Raw genomic sequence first — 27,401 nt, forward strand, 5'->3', positions numbered from 1 at the left:
TTATAGTTCCTTTAAATGAAAATCTGTTGGTGTGATTGAAACAATAAAGTAATTGTTGAGGCATCCAAGAATTTCAAAATGTGATCAAATGTTCAAGAAAAGACATTCACTGTCATTTATTATTATCACAGAAAAAAAGTCACTGAAAAATATGTTGACATATGTCATGATGTTTATAAATATCATAAAGGTGAATCAGAAATTAACAAATATGGAGAAACTGTGCAACCTGCAACCAGCTCAATTCATCTGATGTGACTGACTTTATTCTGTTATTTAAAACAACAGCATGAAACTGGGAGTCTTACTGACACTCTGCTCTCTGGTGGAAGATTTAAGAATAGAAAGTTAAAGAGACAGAAGGTTCAACCGTCTCTAAATCTCTGTTTCTTCATATCTTCTGTTTAACTATTTTAACAATGAACTTCAAACTGTTGATATTAGCAAATCTACAATTAACATTAAAACCTTCCTGATCACAGTATTATATTTAAAGTCATCCTGTTAAAGTTGCACCTCTTCCTTGTTTTTATGGTTCCAGCTTCACTTCAGAGATGATCCAGTTGAGACTGGTGACACTGGCTGCACTGTTCTGCTCTCTTCTTAGTGCTGATGGAGGGAAAGTCCTTGTTTTCCCTGTGGATGGAAGCCACTGGGTCAACATGAAAGTCCTCATCCAAGAGCTCCACTCCAGAGGTCACAACATCACAGTGATCCGGCCTGAAAACAGCTGGTATATCAAAGCAGAGTCCCATCACTACCAGTCAATCACCCTCGATGTTGCTCCTGGATTTGATGTGAACAACATGAATAATTTTACAGCAAGAATGCTGCAACTCCGGCGTGAGGTCCATAGTTCAACTTCAGCTTTCATCAAAGCTGGAGACGAATTTATGGTGATGATGGATCGTGTTCACAAAGCCGTGGTTGATAAATTGCAGAAGATTTTTGAGGATGCTAAACTGATGCAGTTCTTCCAAGAGGCCAAGTATGATGTTGTTCTGACTGACCCCTTCCTTGGCGGAGGGGTTCTTCTGGCTCATCGGTTGGGTCTGCCTCTGGTCTTCAATGTACGATGGACAGTCATGGAAGACGGACATCACACAGTTGCTCCCTCACCGCTCTCATACGTTCCCATACCAGGCAGTGAACTGACTGATAGGATGAGTTTTTGGCAAAGGGTGAAAAATGTTTTCTTCTCATTAATGGTACTTAATGTCCAGGTGATAATAAAAGACTCTCACTACACACCATTTGTCCACCGTCACTTCGGTCCTGATGTCCACTATGATGAGCTTGTTCAGGCAGCAGATGTTTGGCTGATGAGAACTGACTTCACCTTTGAGTTCCCTCGTCCCACCATGCCCAATGTTGTCTACATGGGCGGGTTTCAGTGTAAACCCTCCAAAGCGCTTTCTCAAGATCTGGAGGACTTTGTCCAGAGCTCTGCAGAGCACGGTGTCATTATTATGAGCTTGGGGACCTTGGTGGGGAATCTCCCTGAGGATATAGCAGAACATGTGGCTGCTGCTTTTGCACAGTTGCCTCAGAAGGTCATCTGGAGGCATACCGGGAAGAGACCGTCCACCCTGGGAAACAACACCCTGCTGCTGGACTGGCTGCCCCAAAATGACCTCTTAGGACACCCAAAGACCAGAGTGTTTGTGGCTCATGGAGGCACCAATGGACTTCAAGAGGCCATCTACCACGGAGTTCCCATCGTCGGCATTCCTCTGATGTTTGACCAGGATGATAACCTGTTCAGGATGAGAGCGAGGGGCGTTGCCAAAGTGCTGGACATCAACACGTTACACAAAGACAACTTCCTGGAGGCGGTGAAGGAGGTGCTTCACCAGCCGTCCTACAGGGAGAACATGCAGGAGCTCTCCAGGCTGCACAGAGACCAGCCCCTGAAACCTCTGGACCGAGCCATGTTCTGGATCGAGTTTGTCATGAGACACAAGGGAGCAGCTCACTTAAAGACTGACTCCTACAAGATGTCTTGGATTCAGTACCACTCCATCGATGTAATCACACTGTTGCTAGTGTCAGTCACGCTGATGTCACTGATTTGCATTTTAACAGTGAAATGTTTGTGGTGTAAAGTGTTTGGTAAGAAGAAAAAAACCCCCAAATAATATAGATACACTATCCTCTCAGTTGAGTGGAGGTTTTCTGCAACACAGGGAGAAAGATGATGAAGATGTATTAAACTCAGTACTAATCTGTGTCTTGGACAACTGAGTTTTAACAATAATATGCATTGAAAAAAGTGACAAACTGGAAATAAAATATCCAGTGTTCAAAATGACTGTGAACAAAACGTGTAATTTGTCTCCATCTTGTGGCGTTCACAAGAAGAACAATTTGCAGAACAATTTAGTTTAGTTTAGTTTATTGTCTTTTTTCTGTCTCAGATGATACAAAGTTCTGTCTCCCACCAAAGGAGTCAGCTAACTGCAGTGCAAAGTCCACTCTTAGATAATTCTTTTAGGATTTTCTTTTACAAATGGGACATTATTTCTTTGTAGCTAATTCCCTGAATTTATACAGGCAGCTTGAACAGAAACTATGGTTGCAGCTCAGAGACACAGAATCTCTGAAAGTCTCTCAACATAAACTGTAAAAAAGGATTTTAGCTACTCCAGAGGTTTTACCCTTTATGGCAGCTTTTGCTGCACTACTAACAGTCAAAATTAACCTAGGAACATTATTCCTCAATATAACCACTTAGACTCAAATATTTTACACAAAGTGTGCAGGAAGTGTAGTATTTTATAATATTATATTTAGCAATTTTAGTCTTTGAAAAGATACTTATGAAGTTGTGTGAAGGCATTTTTTCAGCTGTGACAAGGTCATCTCATGTTATCTTTCTTTTATCCCACACATTGAAGTTTACAGTGGTTGCATCAATGTGACTGTTGCTGTAGCAGATAATGTCATATTCTGATGTCTGCCTATAACCTGCAAACAGAGAAGTTTTAAAGGACAAGTATTTTTAATATGTCTACTGTAATATCATGTATTAAAAATGTTTTAAATATTTTAATTATCTAATATTTTATTATTACCACTACTACAATTGTTACTCCTACTTGTACGTATGTCATCAGTATGTCTTCCTTGGACACATGAATTGGATGTTAATGATGTGCTTTTCCTGCTATGACAAGGGTAAAATTTTACTTTAAGTCCCCCTATTTAACTTTTATAAACAGTTTGATTGATTGAAGTTATGGGAAGACAAACAATATTAACAGCTTCTTAACTTACATGATAAAATATGAATAAAATGTACACTAATAAATGTGAATCAATACAATGAAACAATAACATTATTTCTGTTGTGATTTATTTTTTATCATCATCATTATCATGCATCATTACAGTCATAAACATCATGAGGCAAGTTGCTCTGGTGCAGTGCTGTGATAGAGGTTGACCAGGATACTCAGAGACAGGTGGGTGTTTTTCACTCTTCTCAGCAGGTAGAGCTCCCGTCGTGCCTTCTTGGAGGAGTTGCATGTCCGGGAGAGGTCTTCTGAGATTTAGACACCCAGAAACCCGATGAAGACGGGGTTGTGTCTGCAGCATTCATTGTGTTCTGGGTGTTTCGGGTCAGGTTGCTGCTCTCTGCAGGCCGTCTTGTATTTGTTGCTAATGAGGACTTTCACTGCAGTGTCACCTGTAAACTTGATAATGGCTTTCGAACACCTGATTTTACAAACTTTTGAGACAAAGTTAGCTCACTTAAAGAAAAACATTTTTCACTTCCAATGTGTTGAATATCAGAAAACTGTCTTGTGAAGCCGTCTCATGAAAAATGGACAATCTTCAGCCATCGTATTAGGTAAGAAAATAATGTAACTGACATTCAGATACTAGTTCTAAATAGTGTAACTAAAAATCTTTGCCTACGAGGTAAGCTTGATTTAATATACCACATATCAACATAACAAAACTTAAGCTCGAGGGCTAACATGAAATTTTGGCTCTGGCAGTGGGCATTAAGGTGGTCACAGCAAAACATTAACATTTCTGAGACGAGGCTTCAATGTACTGACAGCATGGAGGAAAAGAGCAATAGATCATCTGGGTTTTTCACAGTTAGTTAAGGCCATGCTTTGGTTATGGTTTCCGCAGGAAACAAGGACAACAGGTTTTTAGAGATGGAGCAGAGCTTAAGGATGCCACAGTCAATCAAAAGACTGATGAACAGCAGTGGAGCAGTGGAGACACAGGACTATTTCTTAAATATTATTTGTTTGTTTAACTCATAGTTTTCAGAAATGGCCTGCTTGATATAAACTAGAGCTTTGCTACATGGTTTCAGCAGGATAGACAGAGTGCAGCCTTTGCTGGGTTTAGGAGGAGTTCAAGTAGGCTACAGCTAGTTAGAATACATGAGAGCAAGAGGCAGGGCTTTGTTGAACATGTTTTCAGCAGAAGAGGAGAACTACTAACAGACAGGCACTGTATGAGCAGACCAGAAAGACTGCAGCTTCTTTTGAATAGGCAAAGCTGGAGTTTTGGAGGTAGTCAGTGCAAAATTAACATTTCTGCAGATATAATTAAGCAGTGGAAGGAACATTTGAATAATTAAGATGCAATCAGTGAAAAAGGCAGAGCTGGAGAGCTCAGAGGTAGTACAAAGTGGCAAGGCAACAGGAATATTTATGCCTATTTTTGGATTTTTATTGTTTGTTTTTTGCTTAAAAACATTTTCAGGAATTGCCTACTTGATATAAACCATAGAGGAGGTTTTTCTATGGTGATAGTAGGTTGGAAGGACTGCAGCTTCTGTAATTGCAAAAAAAAAAAAGGTGCGGTGTTGGAGGAGCTTGGGGAGGCTACACTCAGGATCAGGTCATCTGTCAAATGACTGAGTGGGAGGCAGGGCTTAGTTGGTGTAGAAGAAAAACTGAATGACAACATGCCTTCTTTGGAATAGGCAGAAGTGGAGGACTCAGTCTCAGTTTTGGCGCTGGCAGTGGCCGTTAAGGTAGTTAGTGCGAAATATCAACATTGCTCAGGGGAGCCTTCACTGTACTAACAGGAAGGAGGAACAGAGCAATAGATGATCAGGGTTTTCACAGCTAGTTTAGGCCATGCTTTAATGATGGTTTCAGCAGGGAACAAGGTAAACAGCTTTTGGTGAGTCTGGGAGGATACCAAAGTCAGTCAGAAGACTGATTTACAAGAGGCAGGGCTTTGTCTCGGCTGTACTCTACAGAGGAGTAGAACTAGCAACAGACAAATATCAGCAGAACAGAAGAACTGTAGCTTCTGTCGTTGCCGGAGTGAAAGCTGGATTGCAAGAGGAGCTCAAGGAGGACACTAACAGGTTCTGGTGAATGACTGAGGAGTAGGAGACAGGGTCATGTTGAGGCTAAGCTCAGTAGGGGAGGAAAACCACTGACATCAACTACAGATATGGACAAGGAAGAACTATGTCTAATGAGCAGGATGATGATTTCATGTCAGAGGTGGTCAGCGTAAGATTTGGTAAGAATTGCATAGTCACCAGGAATACAGAGAGTAAATCATTTAATTTGCTCACAAAGTTATGCAGAAAATCTTAACATTTCTCAGTGGAGGCTTCAAGGTAGTGACAGCAGGGAAGGAGATAATCAGGTCTTTACAACGACACAGTTTTGTCAGTACTCTTTGCTGATAGATAAAATCATTTTTCAGAGGCAATGGAGACACAGGGCTATTTATTAAACATTTTTTGTTTGTTTAACACATTTTTCAGAAATAGCCTGCTCGATCTAAATTGGAGAAGACCTTTTCTGTACTTTCAACAGGCTACAGCTTTTTCTGGGTTTGGGAGGAGTTTGAGATTGCTACAGTCAGCCAGAATACATAAGAACAAGTGTCAAGGTTTTGTCTAGGATGCTTTTAGCAGAAGAGAACTACTATATTTTTAAAGATTCACCTGCTAAACCAGAGCAGAGTTTTGCTATGGTTTCAGTGTGAGGAATGCAGCTTTTGTTAGGGTTGAGAGGAGTTTGAGGAGGCTACAGTCAGTCAGAATACTTAAGAACAAGAGACGGGGCTTTATCGAGGATGTTTTCAGCGGAAGAGAAGAACTACAGATAGTTATTGGCAGACTACAGGGACTACAGCTGGGAAGAGGAGGACAGTTTGGCAGAAGCTTGACTTGATTCAAGCAGGTTGTTAAATCACCTCTCAGAAGACTGAGAAAGGACAGGCAGGGCTTTGTCTAGGCTGTACTCAACAGAGGAGGAGAGCTATTGGCTTTAACTGCAGATATAATCGAGCAGTGGAAGGAACATTTCAAAGGCCAACATGCCGTCAGTGGACAAGGCAGAGGTGGAGGGCTCAGAGGTAGTGCACAGTGACAACATTTTAAAAAATCCTTTTCAGGAATGGCCTTCTTGATCTAAGCCATAAGAGAGGTTTACTATGGTCATAGCAGGTTAGAAGGACAGCAGCTCCTGTGGTTGAAGAACCAAAAGGTTAGACAATAGAGGAGCTTTGGGAGGCTACAAACAGGATCAGGTAAACTCTCAAATGACTGGGATAGCAGGTTAGAAGGACAGCAGCTCCTGTGGTTGAAGAACCAAAAGGTTAGACAATAGAGGAGCTTTGGGAGGCTACAAACAGGATCAGGTAAACTCTCAAATGACTGGGTAGTGGGAGGCACGGCTTGGTTGGTCCAAGGAAAAACTGAAGGACAACATGCCTTCTTTGGAAAAGGCAAAGCTGGAGGACTCAGTCTCATTTTTGGCTCTGGTAGTGGTCATTAAGGTAATCAGTGCAAAATTATCATTTCTCAGAGGAGGCTTCAATGTACTGACAGGAGGGAGGAACAGAGCAATAGACAATCAGGACTTTTACAGTTAGTTAAGGCCATGTTTTGGTTATGATATCAGTCAGAGGACTGATGAACAAGAGGCAGGGCTTTGTCCAGGCTGTTCTCAACAGAGCAGGAGAACTGGCAACACGCAAGGATCAGCAGAATTGGAGGACTGATAGGTAAAATCAATTCTGAGAGGCCATGCAGTCACATAGCTATTTCTTAAATATTTTTTGTGTGTTTAACACATATTTTTGACAAATGGCCTGATTGATCTAAATTGGAGCAGACCTTTTCATAAGGCTACAGCTTTTTGCTGGATTTCGGAGGAGTTAGAGGAGGTTACGGTTTGTCAAGAACAAGAGGCAGGGCTTTGTCGAGGATGTTTTCAGCAGAAGAGGAGAACTACTAACAGACAGGTATGAGCAGACCAGAAGGACTGCAGCTGGGAAGAGGAGGTAGAAGCTTGACTTGATTCAAGCTGGTTGTGTCAAATCACCTCTCAGAAGACTGAGAAAGGACAGGCAGGGCTGTCTAGGCTGTACTCAACAGAGGAGGAGAGCTACTGGCTTTAACTGCAGATATAATCGAGCAGTGGAAGGAACATTTCAAAGGCCAACATGCCGTCAGTGGACAAGGCAGAGGTGGAGGGCTCAGAGGTAGTACACAGTGACAACATTTTAAAAAATCCTTTTCAGGAATGGCCTTCTTGATCTAAGCCATAACAGAGGTTTACTATGGTCATAGCAGGTTAGAAGGACAGCAGCTCCTGTGGTTGAGGAACCACAAGGTTAGACACTAGAGGAGCATGGGGAGGCTACAAACAGGATCAGGTAAACTCTCAAACGACTGGGTAGTGGGAGGCAGGGCTTGGTTGGTCCAAGGAAAAACTGAAGGACAACATGCCTTCTTTGGAAAAGGCAAAGCTGGAGGATTCTAGGCTGCACAGAGGAGGAGAACTTTTGGCTGCAACTGCAGATATAATAAGGCAGCCAAAGGAACATTTGAATGACCGAAATTACATCAGTGGACAAGGAAAAGGCTGGAGGGCTCAGAGGTAGTACACAGTGACAAGGCACCAGGGATGTTGATACCTGATTTTTGGCCTTATTTTGTTTGTCAGGAATTGTGTGCTCGATCTAAACCATAGGGTTGTTTTTCTATGGTGATCGCAAGTTGTAGCTGGTTGCAGAAGCAAATGCTGGGAGGACAAACGGGAACAGGTAAACCGTCAAATGACTGAGGAGTGGGAGACAGGGCTTTGTTGAGGCTGAGCTCAGATGGTGAGGAGAACTACTGACCTCAACCACAGATATAGTCAGGCAAGAACTATGTCTAATGAGCAGGATGATGATTTCATATCAGAGGTGGTATTTTCTAAAATGAGCCTGAACTCAGTGGAGACTTCAATGTACTGACAGGAGGGATGGAGAGAGCAAAAGATAATCAGGGGTTTTACAATTGGTTAAGGCCATGCTTTGGTTATGACATCAGCAGGCAACAAGGACTACAGCTTCTGTTGATGTGGAGAGGAGCTTGAGGATGCCACAGTCAATCAGAAGACTGATGAACAAGAGGCAGGGCTTTGTCCAGGGTGTTCTCAACAGAGGATAAGTGGCAACAGACAAGCATCAGAAAAACAGGACTGAAGCTTCTGTTTCCAAAGTAAAAGCTGTGGCATAACAGGAGTTCAAGGAGGACACAAACAAGTTCTAGGAGATGACTGAGGAGAGGGAGACAGGGTTTTGTCAAGGCTGAACTCAGTAGTGGAGGAGAACTACTGACCTCAACCACAGATATAGTCAAGCAAGAACTATGTCTAATGAGCAGGATGATGATTTCATATCAGAGGTGGTATTTTCTAAAGTGAGCCTGAACTCAGTGGAGACTTCAATGTACTGACAGGAGGGATGGAGAGAGCAAAAGATAATCAGGGGTTTTACAGTTAGTTAAGGCCATGCTTTCCGCTCGATTTTCAGGAGCAGTGGAAATACAGGGCTGTTTCTTGAATAGTGTTTGTTGGTTTAACACATGTGTTTAAGGAATGGCCTGCTTGATCTAAATCAGAGCAGAGTTTCCCTATGTTTTCAGCAGATTAGGAGGAATGCAGTTTTTGCTGGATTTAGGAAGAGTTCGAGGAGGCTACAGTTAGTTAAAATACATAAGGGCTTTGTCAGGTCTGTTCGCAGCAGGTGAGAACTACAAACATACAGGTATGAGGAGACCAGAAGGACTGCAGCTGGGAAGAGGAGCACAGTGTGGCAGAAGCTTGACTTTACTCAAGCAGGTTGTGGCAACCAATCATAAGACTGAGAAAGGAGGATCAGCAGTGAGCCGTAGAGGAGGCTGCTCAGAGATTTGACTAAAAGATAATTATGGCAGATAGTTATGGCAGCAACTCAAGAACATGATGGATGACACCAGCATTGGAGGAGGCCTTGAGGTTGAGGAGGGAGGTCTATTGAGCAAAGTTAGTCGAGAGGACTAATGAATCAGGCTCAAGGAACGTTGTTTCTTTGTTTTTAGAGGCAAAAGGTTCAGTATGGGAGGAGGCTGAGAAGGCCTGAGAAGGCCTGAAGAAAGTAAACCATCACAAGATTGAGGAAGGAGAGGCAAACGAGAAGCAGAAGAGAACGACTGACATGTATCAGCAAACAGGAAGAACTGCAGCTTCTGAGATTGCAGAAGTAAAAGCTGCTGTGTAGCAGAAGTTCAAGGAGGCCACGAACAGGTTCTGTCAAGACTGACTTCAGACGTAGTCGGTCGGTAGAAGTAAGATTTGAATAATCCTTTTTTCTTCTGTGGAGGAGGCAGTGCTGGAGGGCTCAGAGGAAGCTTTGCCCACTGTCCGGTGAAGGTCACTCAGATAGTACAAAGTGACAAGGCATCGCTTGTGCCTTGCAACCAACCCCATTTAGCAACCACCTACCTTAGAAACCACCCAAAACAGTGTAACAAACCCGAGCAACAAGCAACTCTTGTTGTGTCAGCATACACACATAAAATGCCAATTGGTCAGTTATTTTAGTTAGTGTTAGCAGAGATAATACAGACATTACTAGACTGCAATTTTGAGTGAGAGCACCGAGCATAACAATTAAACATTTCCCATTTAAATTGCCCTATTCATCATCACAACTACCTATTACTGCTTTGACAACCACCTGAAACCCCCTGGCAACACAGTTTTTAGTTAGTTAACTACTTTTCTGATGAGTTCTCACAATTTGTGTCCTACCAACCGTCTGGTTTCTTTTAGCCTTGACTGCAAACCTTCCCTAACCTTAACCTGCAATTTTCGGGGATCCTTTCCTAACCTGTTGGTTATACTGAACCAAACCCGCCTTACCTATAGAAGTGGGAGATCTGAAAATGTTCAGACAGTATGAATAATTTTTGAAGCACTACTATCTGTCTTCTTAGGAGTCACTGACAAACAGCCTGTTTTGACATGTATGAGAAGTTGTTGGGCATATGCTGCTGACCGGGTTGCCAGATCAGAAAATGCATTATCATATTGGTCTATTTTTTATTTAACTGAATCTAATTCAAAATTGTTTTCCTTTTCATTTCTTTTGCTCAATTTTTCATCTTTATTCCTCCTTTTTCTCATTCTGTTTTAATTTTTTTTAATGTTTTGTGTTTTTTATTTCTTTTATGTTTTTAAAAAAAATGTTTTTATGTTTTTAAAAAAAAATGTTTTTATGTTTTTATTTTTTATGTTTTTATTTTCTTTTTTATATATTTTTCTCTTTCCTCTCTTGGTGGGGGTTGTTTTACTTCTAGTAGTTATGTACCGTTTCAGAAAAATCCATCTGTATACAGTATGTTCCTCTCTTATCTGTGATAGAGTGTTCACTCAGTGTGCCTTAATCCTTTGCAGCATTGCCTGCATGTGCATCTGGAGCACCTGCTTTGTGTCACATCACCAGTTTATATTGTTCACTTTTGGAAGTTTTGTGAGTGGCTGCAATGTACTACTACTAAATAATATATATTATCATATAAATGATTGTCAGGTGTCTGCCTTGATGGTCTGCATGTTGTGAAAATTTGGAAAATTGAATTGAAATTGTTTTTTAAAAGCTTACCTTTCACTGAGATTTTTAACATTTATTTATTTCAGTACGGTAAAGGGCAGCTAGTATCACTTCAATATATATAGTATACCAGTGGTAGTATCAGAAGTAGCAATAATAATGGCAACAAATAATTAGAATAAGTTGCAGTTGTGATCAGGATCGATAAAGAACAATGTAAAGACGGATATGACCAATTATGAGATAGCAGGTTACACCCATGAGGAGGATGTGCATGTCAGATATTCAGATGTGGTTACGTCTGGTCTAAGTGGTGTATTTACATGTAACTATACTTTTTTTTAGAGGTGTCATGGTGTTCAGTCTCAGGTCTGTCCATTTATCTCTGTTTTCCTACTTTTGGGGAGGCATCAGACCCTGAAGATAGTGTATTAGAGGTCAGTGATGGGGTGTCTCTCTGAGTCCCATGTATCAATAAACATGCACCACCCAAGCGTAGAGCACAGCTCATCCTCTTCAAAACTGTATCATTGTGCTCTTCAGGATTTTATCAGTATTAATTCTTGTGTTCTTGCACACTCTACAAGAACTCAAGTTAGGGTTTTCCTGCACACTGTGCCTGCTCACAGTGACATCAAGGTCAAGTACTCGTGACTGTGCCTGCCTTAGGTTGTCCCAAGGTTTTGCAGGGGGATCTTACCCGTCATAGGCGAACCAGTCTTCCATACTTGCCTGTTTGTTTTTTAAAATGTTTTTCCTAATGTTTTTCTGCATCTTTCTATTTCCCGTGTTCTTGCACTCTGTACAAAAACACCATTCACGATGGTCTCGCTCACTGTGCCTGCTCACAATGGCGTTTAGGTCAAGTACTCGTGGCTGTACCTGTCTTAGGTTGTCCCTAGGTTTTGCAGGGGGATCTTACCCGTCATCGGTTAAACAGTCTTCCATACTTGACCCTTTCTTATATGTGACATGACTTTATCAATTGGGAACATATAAACACCAGTCCAGCTTGAAGGTGAATCTCAGTGTGCCTGACTTGATCGGTGCAGAATCAATACTTATGGGACTCAGGATTCTCCCCAGTGGCCTCATTTACTTTCTTCAGGTCAGGTATGTGCATTGTTTTGTTTAATCTTTAGCTTCTTATAGGACCATGTGTGTGTATATCATGTTGAAAGTTACAGTAGGTCTAGTGTACTGCTCAAAGACACTTCAACATGTGGAAAAAGATAAAACTACCAAATCAATCATTAGACCTGGACAGGTAAAGAGGATGAAAGAAGAGGAAATGACTCCTAACTGGAACATGATACTGACATGCAAATCTCCCAGCAGGATTAGAACTGGCTCTTTTCAGTAGAGTCGTTGTGGTTAGTCATATTTTCTTTGCATGTATTCTTTTACTTCTGATCCAAGATGTTACTGCAACTCTAATCTATCTCTAATCTAATCTAAGTAACGTTACTACTGATACTACCAAGGTCCGAATAACTTTTTTTTGTACTAGCATCAAAATGAACTCAACTTAGTTTTAAAAACTGAAATATAAATTTTAAAGTCAGCATTTACAGCTGAGGAACAACCACAGTGTTTCACGAGAGTGTGCAAATAACTCACTCCCAGATTAAGATGGTGAGGAATAATAATCTGTAATTGCAACAACCTCATTGGGCCATTAGACCATGTTAGGTGAATTTCAGTTCTGTTCTATTTCCTTTGATGTAATTGATACCTGAACACTTTATCCAGCTGTGTGACAGATCGAAACATCTGTCTCAATTATGTTGGGTGGTGTTGTATGACTGTACAGTAGGTTGTAGAGAAATGTGTCTGATTGTCTTTAGCTGTGCTGCTCAGTCAGTTTAGTGTAGTGTAGTGTAGTGTAGTGTAGTGTAGTGTAGTTTAGTTTAGTTTAGTTTAGTTTAGTTTAGTTTAGTTTAAGTTAGTTTAGTTTAGGTCAGGTCAGTGTAGTGTAGTGTAGTGTAGTTTAGTGTAGTGTAGTTTAGTTTAAGTTAGTTTAGTTTAGGTCAGGTCAGTATATTGTAGTGTAGTTTAGTTTAAGTTAGTTTAAGTTAGTTTAGTTCAGGTCAGGTTAGTTCAGTGTAGTGTAGTTTAAGTTAGTTTAGTTTAGTTTAGTTTAGTGTAGTGTAGTGTAGTTTAGTTTAAGTTAGTTTAGTTTAGGTCAGGTCAGTGTAGTGTAGTGTAGTTTAGTGTAGTTTAGTTTAAGTTAGTTTAGTTTAGGTCAGGTCAGTATATTGTAGTGTAGTTTAGTTTAAGTTAGTTTAGGTCAGGTCAGTGTAGTTTAGTCTAGTTTAGTTTAAGTTAGTTTAGTTCAGGTCAGGTTAGTTTAGTGTAGTGTAGTGTAGTGTAGTGTAGTGTAGTGTAGTGTAGTTTAGTGTAGTTTAGTCTAGTTAAGATTAGTTAAGGTTAGGGTGGGGTAAGTTAGGTTAGGGGACTGTAAATACCAATAGGTATCTGGAAAAGCTCTGGCTCAAGTCATCTTCTGGGAGAAACCCATAAAACCAGAAAAAAAACAAAGAAAAAAACAAGTCAAACTGAAAAATACAATGAAAAAGAAAACTAATTTGGGCTTAGAATATCTCTCCTGGTGGCAGAGTGGTGCCACCTCTGGGCCAAGGACCAGGAGAACCCCGGCTCAAATCCCAGGGGGGACAGCCCAACAACACCCCCAAACAAATAAAACTGAAATTTAGCCTCCACTCTTTTTAGTGTTAGGGCTAGGTTAGGGGACAAAAAATTAGGTTAGGTTAGGTTAGGTTAGGTTAGGTTAGGTTAGGTTAGGTTAGGTCAGGTTAGGTTAGGTCAGGTTAGGTTAGGTCAGGTCAGGTTAGGTTTAGGTTAGGTCAGGTTAGATTAGGTTAGGTCAGGTCAGGTTAGGTTAGGTTAGGTTTAGGTTAGGTCAGGTTAGGTTTAGGTTAGGTTAGGTTAGGTCAGGCCAGGTCAGGTTAGGTTAGGTTAGGTTAGGTTAGGTTAGGTTAGGTTAGGTTAGGTTAGGTTGGGTTAGGTTAGGTCAGGTTAGGTTTAGGTTAGGTCAGGTTAGGTTTAGGTTAGGTTAGGTTAGGTCAGGTTAGGTTAGGTTAGGTTAGGTTAGGTTAGGTTAGGTTAGGTCAGGTTAGATTTAGTTTAGGTTAGGTTAGGTTAGGTTAGGTCAGGCTAGGTTAGGTTAGACCAGCGGTTTTCAAAGTGTGAGGCATGCCTCCCCTGAGGGGGGGCCAGAGGACTTCAGGGGATGTGCAGTGTGACAAAAAATAAACAACTGATAACACCCTTGATGCTGGCTTTAACAATTCAATTAAATAATAGCATTATGCATTTTCCTACACTAAGATAACCTTAACTAATGTAAGGCTATAGTGTAACCCAGGGGTTTTCAAAGTCTGGGAAAGTGAGACTCCCCTCAGAGAACATAATGGTAATAAAAGTGTCCTACTGACTTTGATGTGTTCAAAAATTCTTTGACAAGTAAAATTGCACAAATAAGCCTTAAAATATATTTGAGGTTATTTTAGTAGGGCTATTGTTGAGTCTATTTTCAATTTAGTTATTGGACTGTGGAGGATTAATTGTTAAATAATTTTATGTAAGGGTTGCCCGCAATTTAAGCATGAATGTGGGAGAAAATCAAAAGATGTAAAAAAAAAGATAGATGTTTAAAATGTTTAAAAAAGATGTTGAAAAAATAAAGATGTTTCCAACATTTGTTGTTGAAACTTATTTTTATGCTCAAGTAGAATATATAGTATAGCAAGAGCAATAATAGTAATAATACCAATAATAATTACTGTGTGTGTGTAATTAATTGAATTAAAATTTTTAAAGCCAGCATCAAGGGTGTTATGAGATGGCTGCTGGGGCATTACTAGGTGGTTGCTCAGGTGATGTTAATAATTTGATATTCATCTATGTCTGTGTATATTTGTTTCCGTGACCTGAACACCTTTTGTATCCTGGTCCATACTGACTTGTTGCTTTGTTTGTGGCTTACTTTTAAGTTGCTCTTCATCTCCCTCTTCCGTCTTTGTTTCTCCTCTTCCTGTGCCTTCTCATTTTCCAGTGTTCGTTTTAACCTGAGCAGCTCGCTCCTCCTACGCCACTCCCTCAATATCTTAATCTCCTGTTGTCTGACCGTGTCGCCTGAAACTAAAAATATATGAAAGGTAAGTCTGGAGTTCAGATGTACACCTGCACCCCTCCCCACAGAAAAGAGTCAACAGGTCACATTTATATATTTTTGTTTTGTTGCAGCTTGTTACAGTGACACTGTCTCACTAAGTGAGATCCAGTAGTCTGAATTGGAAAACCCAGACTTAACTGAACAAGTTAACTGAACTGAACAGCTGCACCAGCTGTTCCTAAGTTAACACTTTAATTTCAATGTCAGTGTTATTTATACTACAGGAAAGAGCAATAAGAATCATAAATGGCAGTAAGTATCGACTGATACTGAAATTCCCACGTTGTCGATTATAATTTTGGACTGATTATGTTCAGAGCCTATAAAACTCACTACTAGAAAAGATACAAAACATGTTTGCTACCAGAGTAAGTCGTTACAACCTCAAAGGAAGCTGCATGTTCAAGAAACCAAAAATCAGAACAGATATAAAAGGGAGACGGTAAAAGGAGTTAATTTATGGAATAACTTGCAAACTGAAATAAAACTGTGTAATACAATCATAAAATTTAAAAAAATGTATAAAAAGAATGTGAAAGGAAATAACATATTTAAATCTTGTGTTATGAATATGATCATTGTATTCTGATCTTCTTCATGCACTACATGTACAGGGGCAATGACATTTTTTATTTAATTTCTTTTTCTGTGAAAATGTTTATATGAGTCTAAAAGGGTAGAAGTAATAAGTTTAGGTTTCAGCCTATACTTTTCTGCCTTTTAAGACTTTAAAGACACTGTTTCTGGAGTTAATCATTATAAGAACTTATGCATTGAATGTTTTCTTCTATGTATGTCAAGCATAATATTTTGTATATGTGTAAATGGTGTAAATATGGTTTGGTATGTTTTATATGTTTTCTTATGGACTGGAATAAACACATGAAATGAAATGAGAACAAAACCTGAAGTAGAAACTGTCTCTTCACTAAATAACTAGTTATTACATGAAGATCAGATGCTACTAAACTTTATGTGAAAGAATGTAAATGGACTTACGACTAAGTGCGATGAACCACTCCCTCTCATAGGTCCTGTTGATGGCTCTGGTGACGTTCCTTCTCCCGGAGTTGATACACCAGATGTTCAGTCTGGAGAGGAGGCCACCTTTTGGAGCCGTTCTTTGTGTTTCCTCCTCTTCTTGTCCTTTCCACCCTTGGCTTTCTATTTCCTCTTCCCCCCTTTCTCGTTCCTTCTCCACACCTGTCACCCCCATCTCTTCCCCCTTTCTTTTTTCTTTCTCTGCCTGCTTTTGTCTTTTTCTCTCCTCCCCTGCCTGCTTTTCTAACTCTCCCCTCTCCCTTTTCCCTCGTTTTCTCTCCTTCTTCTCCTGCCTTTCCCTCTCTTTTCTTTCCCTTTCCTCTCGTTTTCTATCCTCCTTCTCCTGCCTTTCCCTCTCCTTCCTCTCCCTTTTCTCTCGTTTTCTCTCCTCCCTCGCCCGCTTTTCTAACTCGTCCCTCTCCCTTTTCTCTCGTTTTCTTTCCTCCTTCTCCTGCCTTTCCCTCTCTTTTCTTTCCCTTTCCTCTTGTTTTCTATCCTCCTTCTCCTGCCTTTCCCTCTCCTTCCTCTCCCTTTTCTCTTGTTCCCTCACCTTCCTCTCCTGTCTATCTCTCTCTTTTTTCTCCCTCCTCTGTTTTTCTTTTTCCATCATCTCCTGTCTTTTTCTCTCCTCTTTCTTCCTCTTCTGCATTTCTTTCTCCTCCCTTTTCTTTCTTTCTCTTTCCCACCTTTCCTGTCTTATTCTTTCCTTCCTCTCCCACCACTCCTGTCTTGCTCTTTCCCTCCTCTCCCACTTCTCCTGTATTTCACTCTCCTCCTTTGTCAAGGTCCATGCCTTGACCGCTCTCCCCTTACCTTTCTCCTCCATCCCACTGTCACTCTCCCCCTGCTCCTCTCTTTCTATCTGTTTACCTGCCTGTCTTTCCCTCTCCTCCTTTCTCCTGGCCCACTCCTGGAACTGCGCCATCGTCCTCTTCCTTCGCTCCTCTGGCTCCTCTGGCTCCTCTGGCTCCTCTGGCTCTTCTGGCTCCTCTGGCTCCTCTGGCTCCTCTGGCTCTTCTGGCTCCTCTGGCTCCTCTGGCTCCTCTGGCTCCTCTGGCTCTTCTGGCTCTTCTGGCTCCTCTGGCTCTTCTGGCTCCTCTGGCTCCTCTGGCTCCTCTAGCTCCTCTAGCTCCACTAGCTCCTCTAGCTCCACTAGCTCCACTAGCTCCTCTAGCTCCACTAGCTCCACTAGCTCCTCCGGCTCCTCTCTTCCTTTCTGTTTATCCACCTGTGTTTCCTTCTCCTTCTTTGCAAAGATCCATGGCTTGACCAGTATCCTCTTCACTCTCTCCATCCCACTGTCATTCTTCTCCTGCTCCTCTCTTTCTTTCTGTTCATCCACCTGTCTCTCCCTCTCCTCCTTTCTCCTGCCCCTCTCCTGGAACTGGGCCATCGTCCTCTTCCTTCGCTCCTCTGGCTCCTGTCTTCCTCTGTCCGTGTCGATATCTCCTGGAGACCAAAGTCTCGTAAAGGAGTCTTCAAAGTCTCCACGACTGGATTTATTCATACTCTCAATGACAATGACTCAATGATGTGTGCCGACGTTGTTGAACTGCAGAGACAAACACATGGAGCGATTATTTCACTGACAGATTATTTTTTTTAAAACAGCACATTGAACACATTTTTCTTACTAAACTGACTTTCTTAAAAGAAAAGCAAGAGAGATTTCAAGACTGCAATGACGTTCAAATCAAGTATTAATGTGTGTCAGACATATAATACATCTAAAATCATTATATTCATTGAAAATGTATTGCAGTATTGTTGTATTGAAACATTTAATTAAGACAGTTATCTAAAGAATGAGGGAAATACATTTTTAGGGTAAACTTTAGGCTTGTAGCATTTCTTTTCTCTCTCTTTTTTAAAAAGAATTTCCTTTTATCAAGTGCAGTCATACATAACACAGGTATAAATGTCTTAGGGGGCAGTCCATGGATTTCAGCATCCCCTCAATGTCCATATATAGTTCCCATTCTCAGAAAAAAAGGGGGATGGATAGTGACATTTGTCGTTGAACACAGAGAAAACAAATAAATAATGAAAAAACATATAGTGTTCACATTTAAATGAGGAGAAAAGAAATCTCCAGCAATGTATGTATGTTTTAATCTTTGATATATCTTGTAATGCCATATGAAATTGGCCAATTTTTGACATGACATGGAAATAAACAATAATAATATATTAACAACAAAAGATACTAAACTTTCACTGCCACCAAACATGGTAATACTACTACTACTACTACTACTACTACTACTACTAATAATAATAATAATAATAATAATAATGATAATGATAATAATAATAAGAATAAAACTACTATTGGTAATAATGATAAAAAAACATAATTGAAACAGAGCAAGCACTCAGTGCTACAATGAAAGCAAAGCGTATGATTAGCTCATGATGAGTCTTTTCTGTAACATGATAAGAAAACTTTAAGATCAACAACAACTGCACAGAATTTAACAAAAATATTAAAAAAGGAATTAGGAGTCAGATTTACTAAAATGCCTTGTAAATAATCTTTAATTAAAATGGCATTTTTGAAAAAAATGCAAAAGTGCAAGAACTGTACACCTCTCTGTAAATATGAATTTTCCTCAAGAGCAAAGAAAAATTACAAATGCAGTCCACACATGCAATTTGCACACATGCAATTAAGGCAACATAAAAAAAGTTTACAAAATATAATATATGATTATATAATTTTACATGATACTAAATATAATTATGTTATGCAACACAAAAAGTAGACTTGCATTTAAAGATTACAGGAAAAGATACAAATCTTAGTGTTATTATTTTGCATGTAACTAATGAGAAAAATAATTTTCTTGACAGAATAATGCAATGAAAATTAATTTACTTTTTTCTCAACACAAAACATGTTTATCAAATAGAAATAGCTATTTTTAAAAGCTGGTTTTCCCTGCTAAAAAGCGGTCTTACCTCTTCAAAGGTTGGGTTGGAAATGACTGTAGAATTCTTAGAACCTGCATTTATGCAAATGTCGTGGAACTCTTCCATTATGATGTTGGTGTTCTCACAGAGAACAGAACATCAGCATTGTGATCCTGTTCCAAGTAAAAACACTCTTTCATTTTGACTATATGAACTTATCCTGCCAGCACAGGACTTTAACTACAAACCTGCTGATCACAAGCACACTTAACTGAACTTTGGGCCACCGCCAAATCTACATGACATTATAAGATATATCAAACATTAAAACTATAATAACACATCTCCTGGTGACACATGACCAAAACCAAAAGAAAACACTGATCATAACAATATATATATATCTATATAGTTTAGGTAACATGTTTTTATGGTCAAAATTTCACATAAATTGTGCACCAATTATCAGAGGAGAGAAAATAAATGCTACAAGCCTAAAGTTTATCCTAAAAGTGAATTTTGTTCCTCAGGTTTTAGGCAACTGGCTAAATTAAATGTTTCATTCAGTCTTTGTGCTTCATCCATGTTTAAAAAATCTATTTGTTTATATGTCTATATGTTTGTATATTGCTTAAGTATTGTATTAAAATCGAGCTCATTTTATGCATTACTGAGACTGTATGAGAAAGTTTCTCATAACTATCTATCTATAAATATCGTTCTCATGAGAGAAGCACACTTCGGTGCTGTCTGTCTAGTAAAACTGGACTAAATTTCATTTGTAAATAAAATTGTAAGTGCATTATGAAGGGATCTTCTAATGGCCAGTATAAGGAGGAATGATTACAGCAAGAAAAACCAATTTCAATGTTCATTTGGGCTCCTGACTGTTGTTTTAAGACAGACTTGGACATTTGTGAACCTGTCCATTACATTTTTATGGATTCATGCATTTAAAAGAGAGGTTCACAATTTTTCAGATCTGTCTTAAAACAACAGTCAGGTGCCCAAATTAACATTGAAATAGTTTTTTTCTTGCTGTAATCATTCTTCCTGTTCATACTGGCCATTAGAAGATCCCTTCATAATGCAGTTACAATGTAAGTGATTGGGGACAAAAATATATTTAAAAGTTTATCTGAAGCTAATGTGAAGCTTCAGCGTTTAAATGAGTCAAATCAAGTAGATATCTTTCAACATTACAGTCTTTTTAGTGCCAAAGTCCCTCTTTTTGTTACTATTCTTCCACCACAGCTCAACAGGGAAACACAAAGAGGGAATTTGATGCTAAAAAGACTGTAAATGTGGCAGATATCCACTTGATGTGACTAACTTAGACTGCTGAAGCCTCATATAAGCTTCATATCAACTTTTGCACACACACACACACACACACACACACACACACACACACACACACACACACACACACACACACACACACACACACACACACACACACACACACACACCGTACACTAGCACCTCTTAAAATCATGGTGAGAAGAGTACAGTTTTAGTTTTGCAGTATGTAGAAGGACACTTCCACCTGTCATAGTCCAGCTGGACTCTGATCCTCTGGAGACTCTTCTTCTCTGTGACAGTCTCACCAAAACCATTATTGTATTTTCCACAGCCATGCTGTAAGCATCAGTGTCCGTTTTGCGTGGCATATAAATATCTCTTCCTGTCAGCTGACCCTGTAGCCAAACCCATGTTCCCATAAAAGCCATAAAACACTTGTTTCCAAAGAATAAAACAACAGATTCACAACTGAAATAACTCATCAAAAGACCCAAAAATATAAAAATCTAAATCTGATGACTGAAACTGTCACAAAACAGAATCAATCAAAGCATTCGGTACAGTGGATATATACTACTATAAAATGTTGTTTGACTGAAAACAAGATGCTGATAACCAGGATAATTAACAGCTTTGATTTGTACAGTTTGTCTCTTGATGATGTGAAACAGTTTCAGCATTTTGTATCCATATTTTCTTGTGAATTCAACTTTATTTTAAGAGGCGACACAACTAACTTACACACTAAATCTATTTTTTGAAAGCCAAGAAAACAGAATCAGAGTATTTAACAACATAAGTAAATATTCTGTTGAAATCCATTTAACAGTAAACATAATATCAACAGCAGGAGTTCAAATCATTAAGACATTTTGTCCAAACAGAAAATAACTAAATCCTGAACGGCTCAACGTCTTTCAAAAATTCAGATGAGAACAACGGTTTCTAGGTTTTAATGTTTTTGCATGAAAACAAGAAAAAACAATATCTGTGACCCTCAACAACAAATCAGTTCTGTTGAAGAACAAAAGAACAAGTAATAATAAATTGGAGCCAGAATGATTTTTGATACACTGAACCACTGAGTCTCTGAGTTTAAAGTGTAAAAAACTGAAATTAAAACATGATCAAACATAAAATAACTTTAATTACTATGAAAGTTTAAAAAGCTCATAAACTGTAGTATTTTGTACAGTCATTACAGTGTTTATTATATCTATATTATATTGTAGTCTGATTAAAAACAAGATGCTACTAACCAGAATAAAAAGTTATAATAAAAACAGCTTTGATTTGTATCTGTATAAAAATTCACCTCAGATGATGATATAATACAGTCTCAGTATTTTGTTGATTTTTTTTCTGGATCAAACTTTATTTACCTTGATTTTTTTTTGTGTATTATTTTTATTGTAACATTATACATAGCAACATATAAACCACATAGAACTCAATACCCAAAACCCAATTTAAACCTGTACACACACACATACACACACACATCCACTGGGGAAGAGGAATACAAGTAAAGTAAATAAGAAAAGTTCATCCTTGCCACCTGTTGAGGACACAAAAGCACATAACAACACATATCATCCACAAGTGACTTTCAATTACAGCCCCACAAAATTAAAAAAAAAAAAAAAAAAAAAAAAAAAAAAAAAAGGGACCCAATCTACAAATACATACAAATAAGGTTAAATTGAGTCCAGATATTGCAAAAAACAGACCCCAAGATACTATTCCAAAATAGTATGTGAGTAGTAGACCTTTTAAATTAAAATAAATTTTAAAAAATCGCAGTTTCTCCATGTGGATAACCAAAGCAAGCTCATGCAGCCAGTTTCTAAAACATGGTGGAGTTGATGTCTTCCAGTCTTTGAGAATATGTTTTTTTGCTAATACTGTGCCCATCAATAAAGCTGTTTGAATGTGTAAAGGGAGAGTCAATGAGTCCTCTGAGCATCCAAAGAGAACCAAGTCCCTGTCAGGTGAGAGGGTTCTGTGGTAAACCTCAGAAAAAAAAAGAAAAAACTCTTGACCAAAATGGATAAATTAACGGATAGTCCCAAAATAAATGCAACAATGTACCGTCATTCAATTTACATTTATCACAAATTGTGGAAACAGAGAGGTAATATTTATGTAACATGACCTTAGAGTAATGAAAATGGTGTATCACTTTGAACTGAATTAACCTGTGTCTGCTGTTTATTGAACAACTACTAATATGGGAAAGTGCAGTCCTCCATACTTTGTCAGTCAACACAACACTGAGTTCCCTCTCCCAAGCCCTCTTGATAGAGTTGACAGATACAGAGTCCAACTCACAAATTTAGTTATAAGTTTCTCACTTCCTGGTGAAAGAGAAAGCAATTCCAAAATAGTATGTGAGTAGTAGAGTGAGGTAGATTGTACTTTAAGCTTAACTGAGCAAAAGATGCAAACGTGTTGTCTAAATAGAAGTCCTTTATGCTCTTAAGCCCTTTTACACACCATGTAGCAAAAGTGTTATCTAGCAAAGCTGGAGTAAAGGCATGGTTATGGTGTATATATCAAAATATTAGGGACTTTGTACATATGTTTTATTTGAGTAAGAATCTTCAGTGAATTTCTGACAACAAAACTGTGACTTACTGATTTAATAGCACATATATGATTCGTAAAAAGTTAGGAAGACAATGAAGCATACGGTTTTATTAAGGACCTCAGCTCTAATTTTAGCCTCAAGGGGGCAGAATTGAGTAATTCATGATATGGAGAACCCCATTTCCAGTATACCAGTGCCCTACCATTAGCTGCCCAATAGTAATATTTAAATACTGGAAGACCCAGACCTCCATCCAAAGTAGGCCTAACTAAATGTTGTTTTGATAATCTATGTTTTTTATGACCCTAAATAAATTCTAAAATAATTGTGTCTAACTTTTTAAAAAGAGTCAGCTGAAATCCATATAAGCAGATTTTGAAAAAGCTATAAAAACTTTGGTAAAGATACCATCTTAATGGCATTTACTCTGCCAATCATAGATAGGGGTAAAGCCCTCCAGTATTCTATGCTGCATTTTAATTTATCAATACCTTCTAACAAATTTAATTTGAGCAAAGGTTTCAGATTTTGGGGGATTTTAAGTCCTAAATATGTGATATACTCATCCACAACCTTAACGGGGCAATCCTGTAAAATTGTATGTTCTCCAATAAACATGAGCTCACTTTTAGCCCAGTTTATTGTATAATCAGAAATATTACTGAATGATTTAATACATTGAAAAAGATGAGAAATACTCACTTCAGGATTGATTAAGGTAACAAAAGTATTTACCTTGATAATGTGATCTAAATAGATATTGAAGTCAGAATATATACATAAAAGTTTTAAAAGTAAAGTAAATTATTTATTGAAAACAATTATCGAGGTGTACATGTGTCTGTTTTGTACATGTTTTGTACATGAAAACCACTTTGGATCGTTTGTTTCAATGAGCAAAAAAAATTCAGTGACCCTTAACACAAAATCCAATCTGCTTAAGATAAAAGAAAAAATAATAGAAAAGTAAAACCAAAATGCTGAAAACAGTTTGACAGATTTTGATATCAGTGGTTTTAGCATCACCAGCTGGTCCAATATGAAAATAAGGGAAGAGTTTCTCAGTGAAAGTGTCTCTGTAAGTGCAGATGTGAGTCATGTCTTCAGGGTCGTAGAAGGACACCTCCCCCCTGTCATAGTCCAGCTGGACTCTGATCCTTTGGAGACTCTTCTTCACACTGACAGTCTTACCAAGACCATTAGTGTATTTTCCACTGTGATACACTAAACACCAGATTCCACATTTTGGTGAGACAGATCTCACTCCCTTCCTGTCAACTGACTCTTTAGCTAAACCCACAGTCCAGTCAGGATGGTCTCCCACCTCCACCTCCCAGCTATGTTTCCCTGAGCTGAAGCCCTCAGAGCCCAGAACAGTGGTATAATTAGTGTGTCTCTCTGGATTATCAGGCAGCTGTTGCTTTGTGTCTCCCTGTCTCACACTGGTCAGATCCTCAGACAGATAGATACGGGGGTTTGCAGTGTTTGGGTCCAGAATGACAGGACTGAAGTGGACCTTCTCCTTCATCTTCTCCCAGACTCTGAAGGACAGGTTGCCCAGGTGTTTGGCCACATCTATCAGTGCTCCTGAGACCAGCTGTGGATCTGACAGTGAGCACTGGGCTCTGGCTCTGGTCTGAGTGGGTTTATAACTGCTGAGGAATGACACCTTGTGTTTCTGCAGGTCTTCTTCAACAGCAGAGATACTGTCTGACAGAGAGGAGATCTGCTCCTGAATCCTCTTCATCTCTCTGCTGATAGTCTTCCCCTTCTGCCCCTCTTCCTCCCTCAGAGCTGCCAGTCTGGACTCCTCTTCCTCTTTCAGGAACTGGTGAAGCTTGTTGAACTCTGCTCTGATCTGCTTCTCTGTGGACAACAGCTGCTTCTTGGAGTGTTGAATCACTTCATTGTATGTTTTCTCCACTTGTTTGTATTTGTCCCTCTTGTCCTGTAGAGACTTTAAGTCAGATTTCAGGTGGTCCTTCAGGTCACTGACTGCTTGTTCTACAGGAACCACGATATGACCGTTTTGGTGAGGAAAATCACAGACACGACACACAGCTCTCTGTTCATCTTTACAGAACAATTTAGGCTCTTCTTGATGTTTGCTACACACCACCTCCTCTTTCTTTTCTCCTTTTTCTATGTCAGATGATCCAGCTTTCTGTCTCCCAGCAAAAGAGTCAGCGAGTTCCTTCAGTGGAAAGTTCACTCCTGGTTGAACCTTTGAGGATTTTCTTTGACAAATGAGACAGTTTTTGTTTTCAGCTTGTTCCCTGAATTTTTGCAGACAGCTTGAACAGAAGCTGTGGTTGCAGGTCAGAGACACAGGATCTCTGAAAGTCTCTGAGCACACATGGCAACTCAGGAAACTTTCAAGAACAGCTCTCTCAGCCATTTGCTTTGATGTCTAAATGATCTTTCAAAAGTAAGACTCACAAAGTTACTTTTCCTTCACTTGATCACTCAAAATCCTTCAAATGAGTGTTTTACAGCAGAGATCTCTCACCCTGTAACGGCATCTCAGCTCTGATCTATTAGGTCAAAATCTGCCTTCAGATCCTATTTATAGAGGGGAACGCTGCTATGTAATACTGTCACCAGCAGATGGTGGTGCCAGCATGTCCCTCAGAGTAAAATATTTTACTCTGAACTTAAACTTAAACTTAAACAGTAAAGTACAGATTCTTGTCTCATATATAAGCTTTTTTAGTTTCATCATATATGAGAAATAAAAGGTGAAATTGCTACATTCTATCATCTTTTTCTTCCTTAATAATAAGATAAAAACATTACAGCTCATATAAATCCTACAAACCTGAAACTTTAGTCCTCCAGTGAGGAGTGAACACTTCAGCTTTCACATAGCATGTTGGTACAGGGTGAACCTATCTTATTTAGCCTTCATTTGACCTTTTCTGTCTTGTACAGCTTGCTGCTGCCGTCTATTGCACAACTCAAATGTTACCCTGCAATAAAGGAATAGAAGTGGAATAACAAGTGACAGTTTATATGTTTATATGAGTGTCCAACTGGCAAAAAGTACTTAACATTTATTTATTTAGTAATTTTTAAACAAAATGAAGCAAAATTCTGTACTATTTGGTTCATTTTCATCCTTTTACCAACAGTATATGTTCAAACAACACTAGTGATACACAAACAGAATTTAGAAAATATAACATGTGGAGGCTGCTTTTCTCAATCATGATGATGTCACTGATTTGTATTTTTACAGTGAAATATTTGTGGCATAAAGTGTTTGGCAGGAGGCAAAATATATTTGTGACTAATTTTTGATCTCTTCTGTTTCTGTTTCAACAGCTCAGAAAAATCCTATAAACATGAAACAAGGAGAGGTTGGTGCTTTCGTCTTCCAGTGAGGAGTGAACATTTCAAAAGGCTGACTGATACTAAAACGGTTTTTCAACGTTTTTATTTTACGTAACTGCGACAGGAAACATGTTCTGCTTACATGTCTGTATGATTGTGTTTATTTCATCCAGCTTCATTAAATATTTGGCATTGATCGAAAATGTAGGTACGAGGTCCAAATTATTAATGAAACTCACATTTGACCTTTCTGATCTTGTACAAAATAAAAGTTTAATATTTCATATTTCATTCCCCACGTATTATCTATATATTAACAACTGTTAAAAAACAAAGCAAATAAAGATTTTTAGCTGAAAACAACACATAAATGTTCTGTCAATGTCTTTTACAATCTTTTGAATCTAAAAATATAATAACTTAAAGAGAAACTAGAGGTCTGTGGTCTGTTTTATGAGTGTGTTATGAGAGAAAGTCACTTCTGAACAATGAACTTTGATCAGGATATTACACAACATTCAATGTAAGACTTTTCAGTCACAAAGCAGTGAAAAGTGTAGATCTGCTGTCGACTCTGAGACAAACTGACTGTTAATCTGCTGTACAACACCTCTCCACTGTAAGTAAAACATGAATTATTGTCATTGAATCAAGACATTGTCACTCAGGTTGCATCACATATTCACAACAAGGTGCAAACTGAGCTTGTTGATAAGTGTTAAACCTTCAGCCTTTCAGACTGCAGGTATCCCAACATGTACAGACGCACAAACTGATGTTTGACTTATTTATCTCTCTGCGGAAGAAATAGAAGAGTTGTGAGGAACGTGTGCATGTAGGAGTGGATTCATTTCATATCAGAGTACTGGAGCAAATATGTCAGATATGACAGATGTTCAGTCCAGTAAAATGTAATTTGAAGTCAATAGATTCAAGAGATTTTTATTGGAATGAACTGAACTAAGTGAAGTGATTTCTCATCTTGTTAACATGATTTGTGTCTGATAGTTTAAAGTTCCTTTAAATGAAAATCTGTTGATGTGATTGAAAAAATAAAGCAATTGTTGAGGCATCCAAGAATTTCAAAATGTGATCAAATGTTCAAGAAAAGACATTCACTGTTATGTAATCATTATCAGTGTTGGGCAATTTACT

The 27,401-nt window shown here is 38.8% G+C and overlaps 3 protein-coding genes across 3 annotated transcripts; 1 reads left to right on the plus strand and 2 right to left on the minus strand.

Moving 5' to 3' along the window:
* Positions 1-529: 529 nt before the first annotated feature.
* Positions 530-2,366, plus strand: LOC121904037 (UDP-glucuronosyltransferase 2A2-like). Its single transcript, XM_042421531.1, has one exon. The coding sequence runs from the start codon at positions 555-557 to the stop codon at positions 2,136-2,138; it is 1,584 nt and encodes a 527-aa protein (XP_042277465.1). The 5' UTR covers positions 530-554; the 3' UTR covers positions 2,139-2,366.
* A 14,070-nt stretch (positions 2,367-16,436) lies between these two features.
* On the minus strand, positions 16,437-17,766 carry LOC121903787 (balbiani ring protein 6-like; the record flags this gene model as incomplete). The annotated part of the gene is made up of 2 exons (XM_042421175.1): positions 16,839-17,766; positions 16,437-16,658 (listed from the first exon to the last, which is right to left on the minus strand). Coding segments are annotated over exons 1-2 (996 nt in total), but the record flags the coding sequence as incomplete, so codon positions are not given.
* Positions 17,631-25,393, minus strand: LOC121903788 (nuclear factor 7, brain-like). Its single transcript, XM_042421176.1, has 2 exons — positions 23,887-25,393; positions 17,631-17,657 (listed from the first exon to the last, which is right to left on the minus strand). The coding sequence occupies exons 1-2, from the start codon at positions 25,309-25,311 to the stop codon at positions 17,631-17,633; spliced, it is 1,452 nt and encodes a 483-aa protein (XP_042277110.1). The 5' UTR covers positions 25,312-25,393.
* Positions 25,394-27,401: the final 2,008 nt, after the last annotated feature.

This window comes from Thunnus maccoyii, chromosome 9 (genome assembly GCF_910596095.1).
Source record: "Thunnus maccoyii chromosome 9, fThuMac1.1, whole genome shotgun sequence".
NCBI lineage: Eukaryota > Metazoa > Chordata > Actinopteri > Scombriformes > Scombridae > Thunnus > Thunnus maccoyii.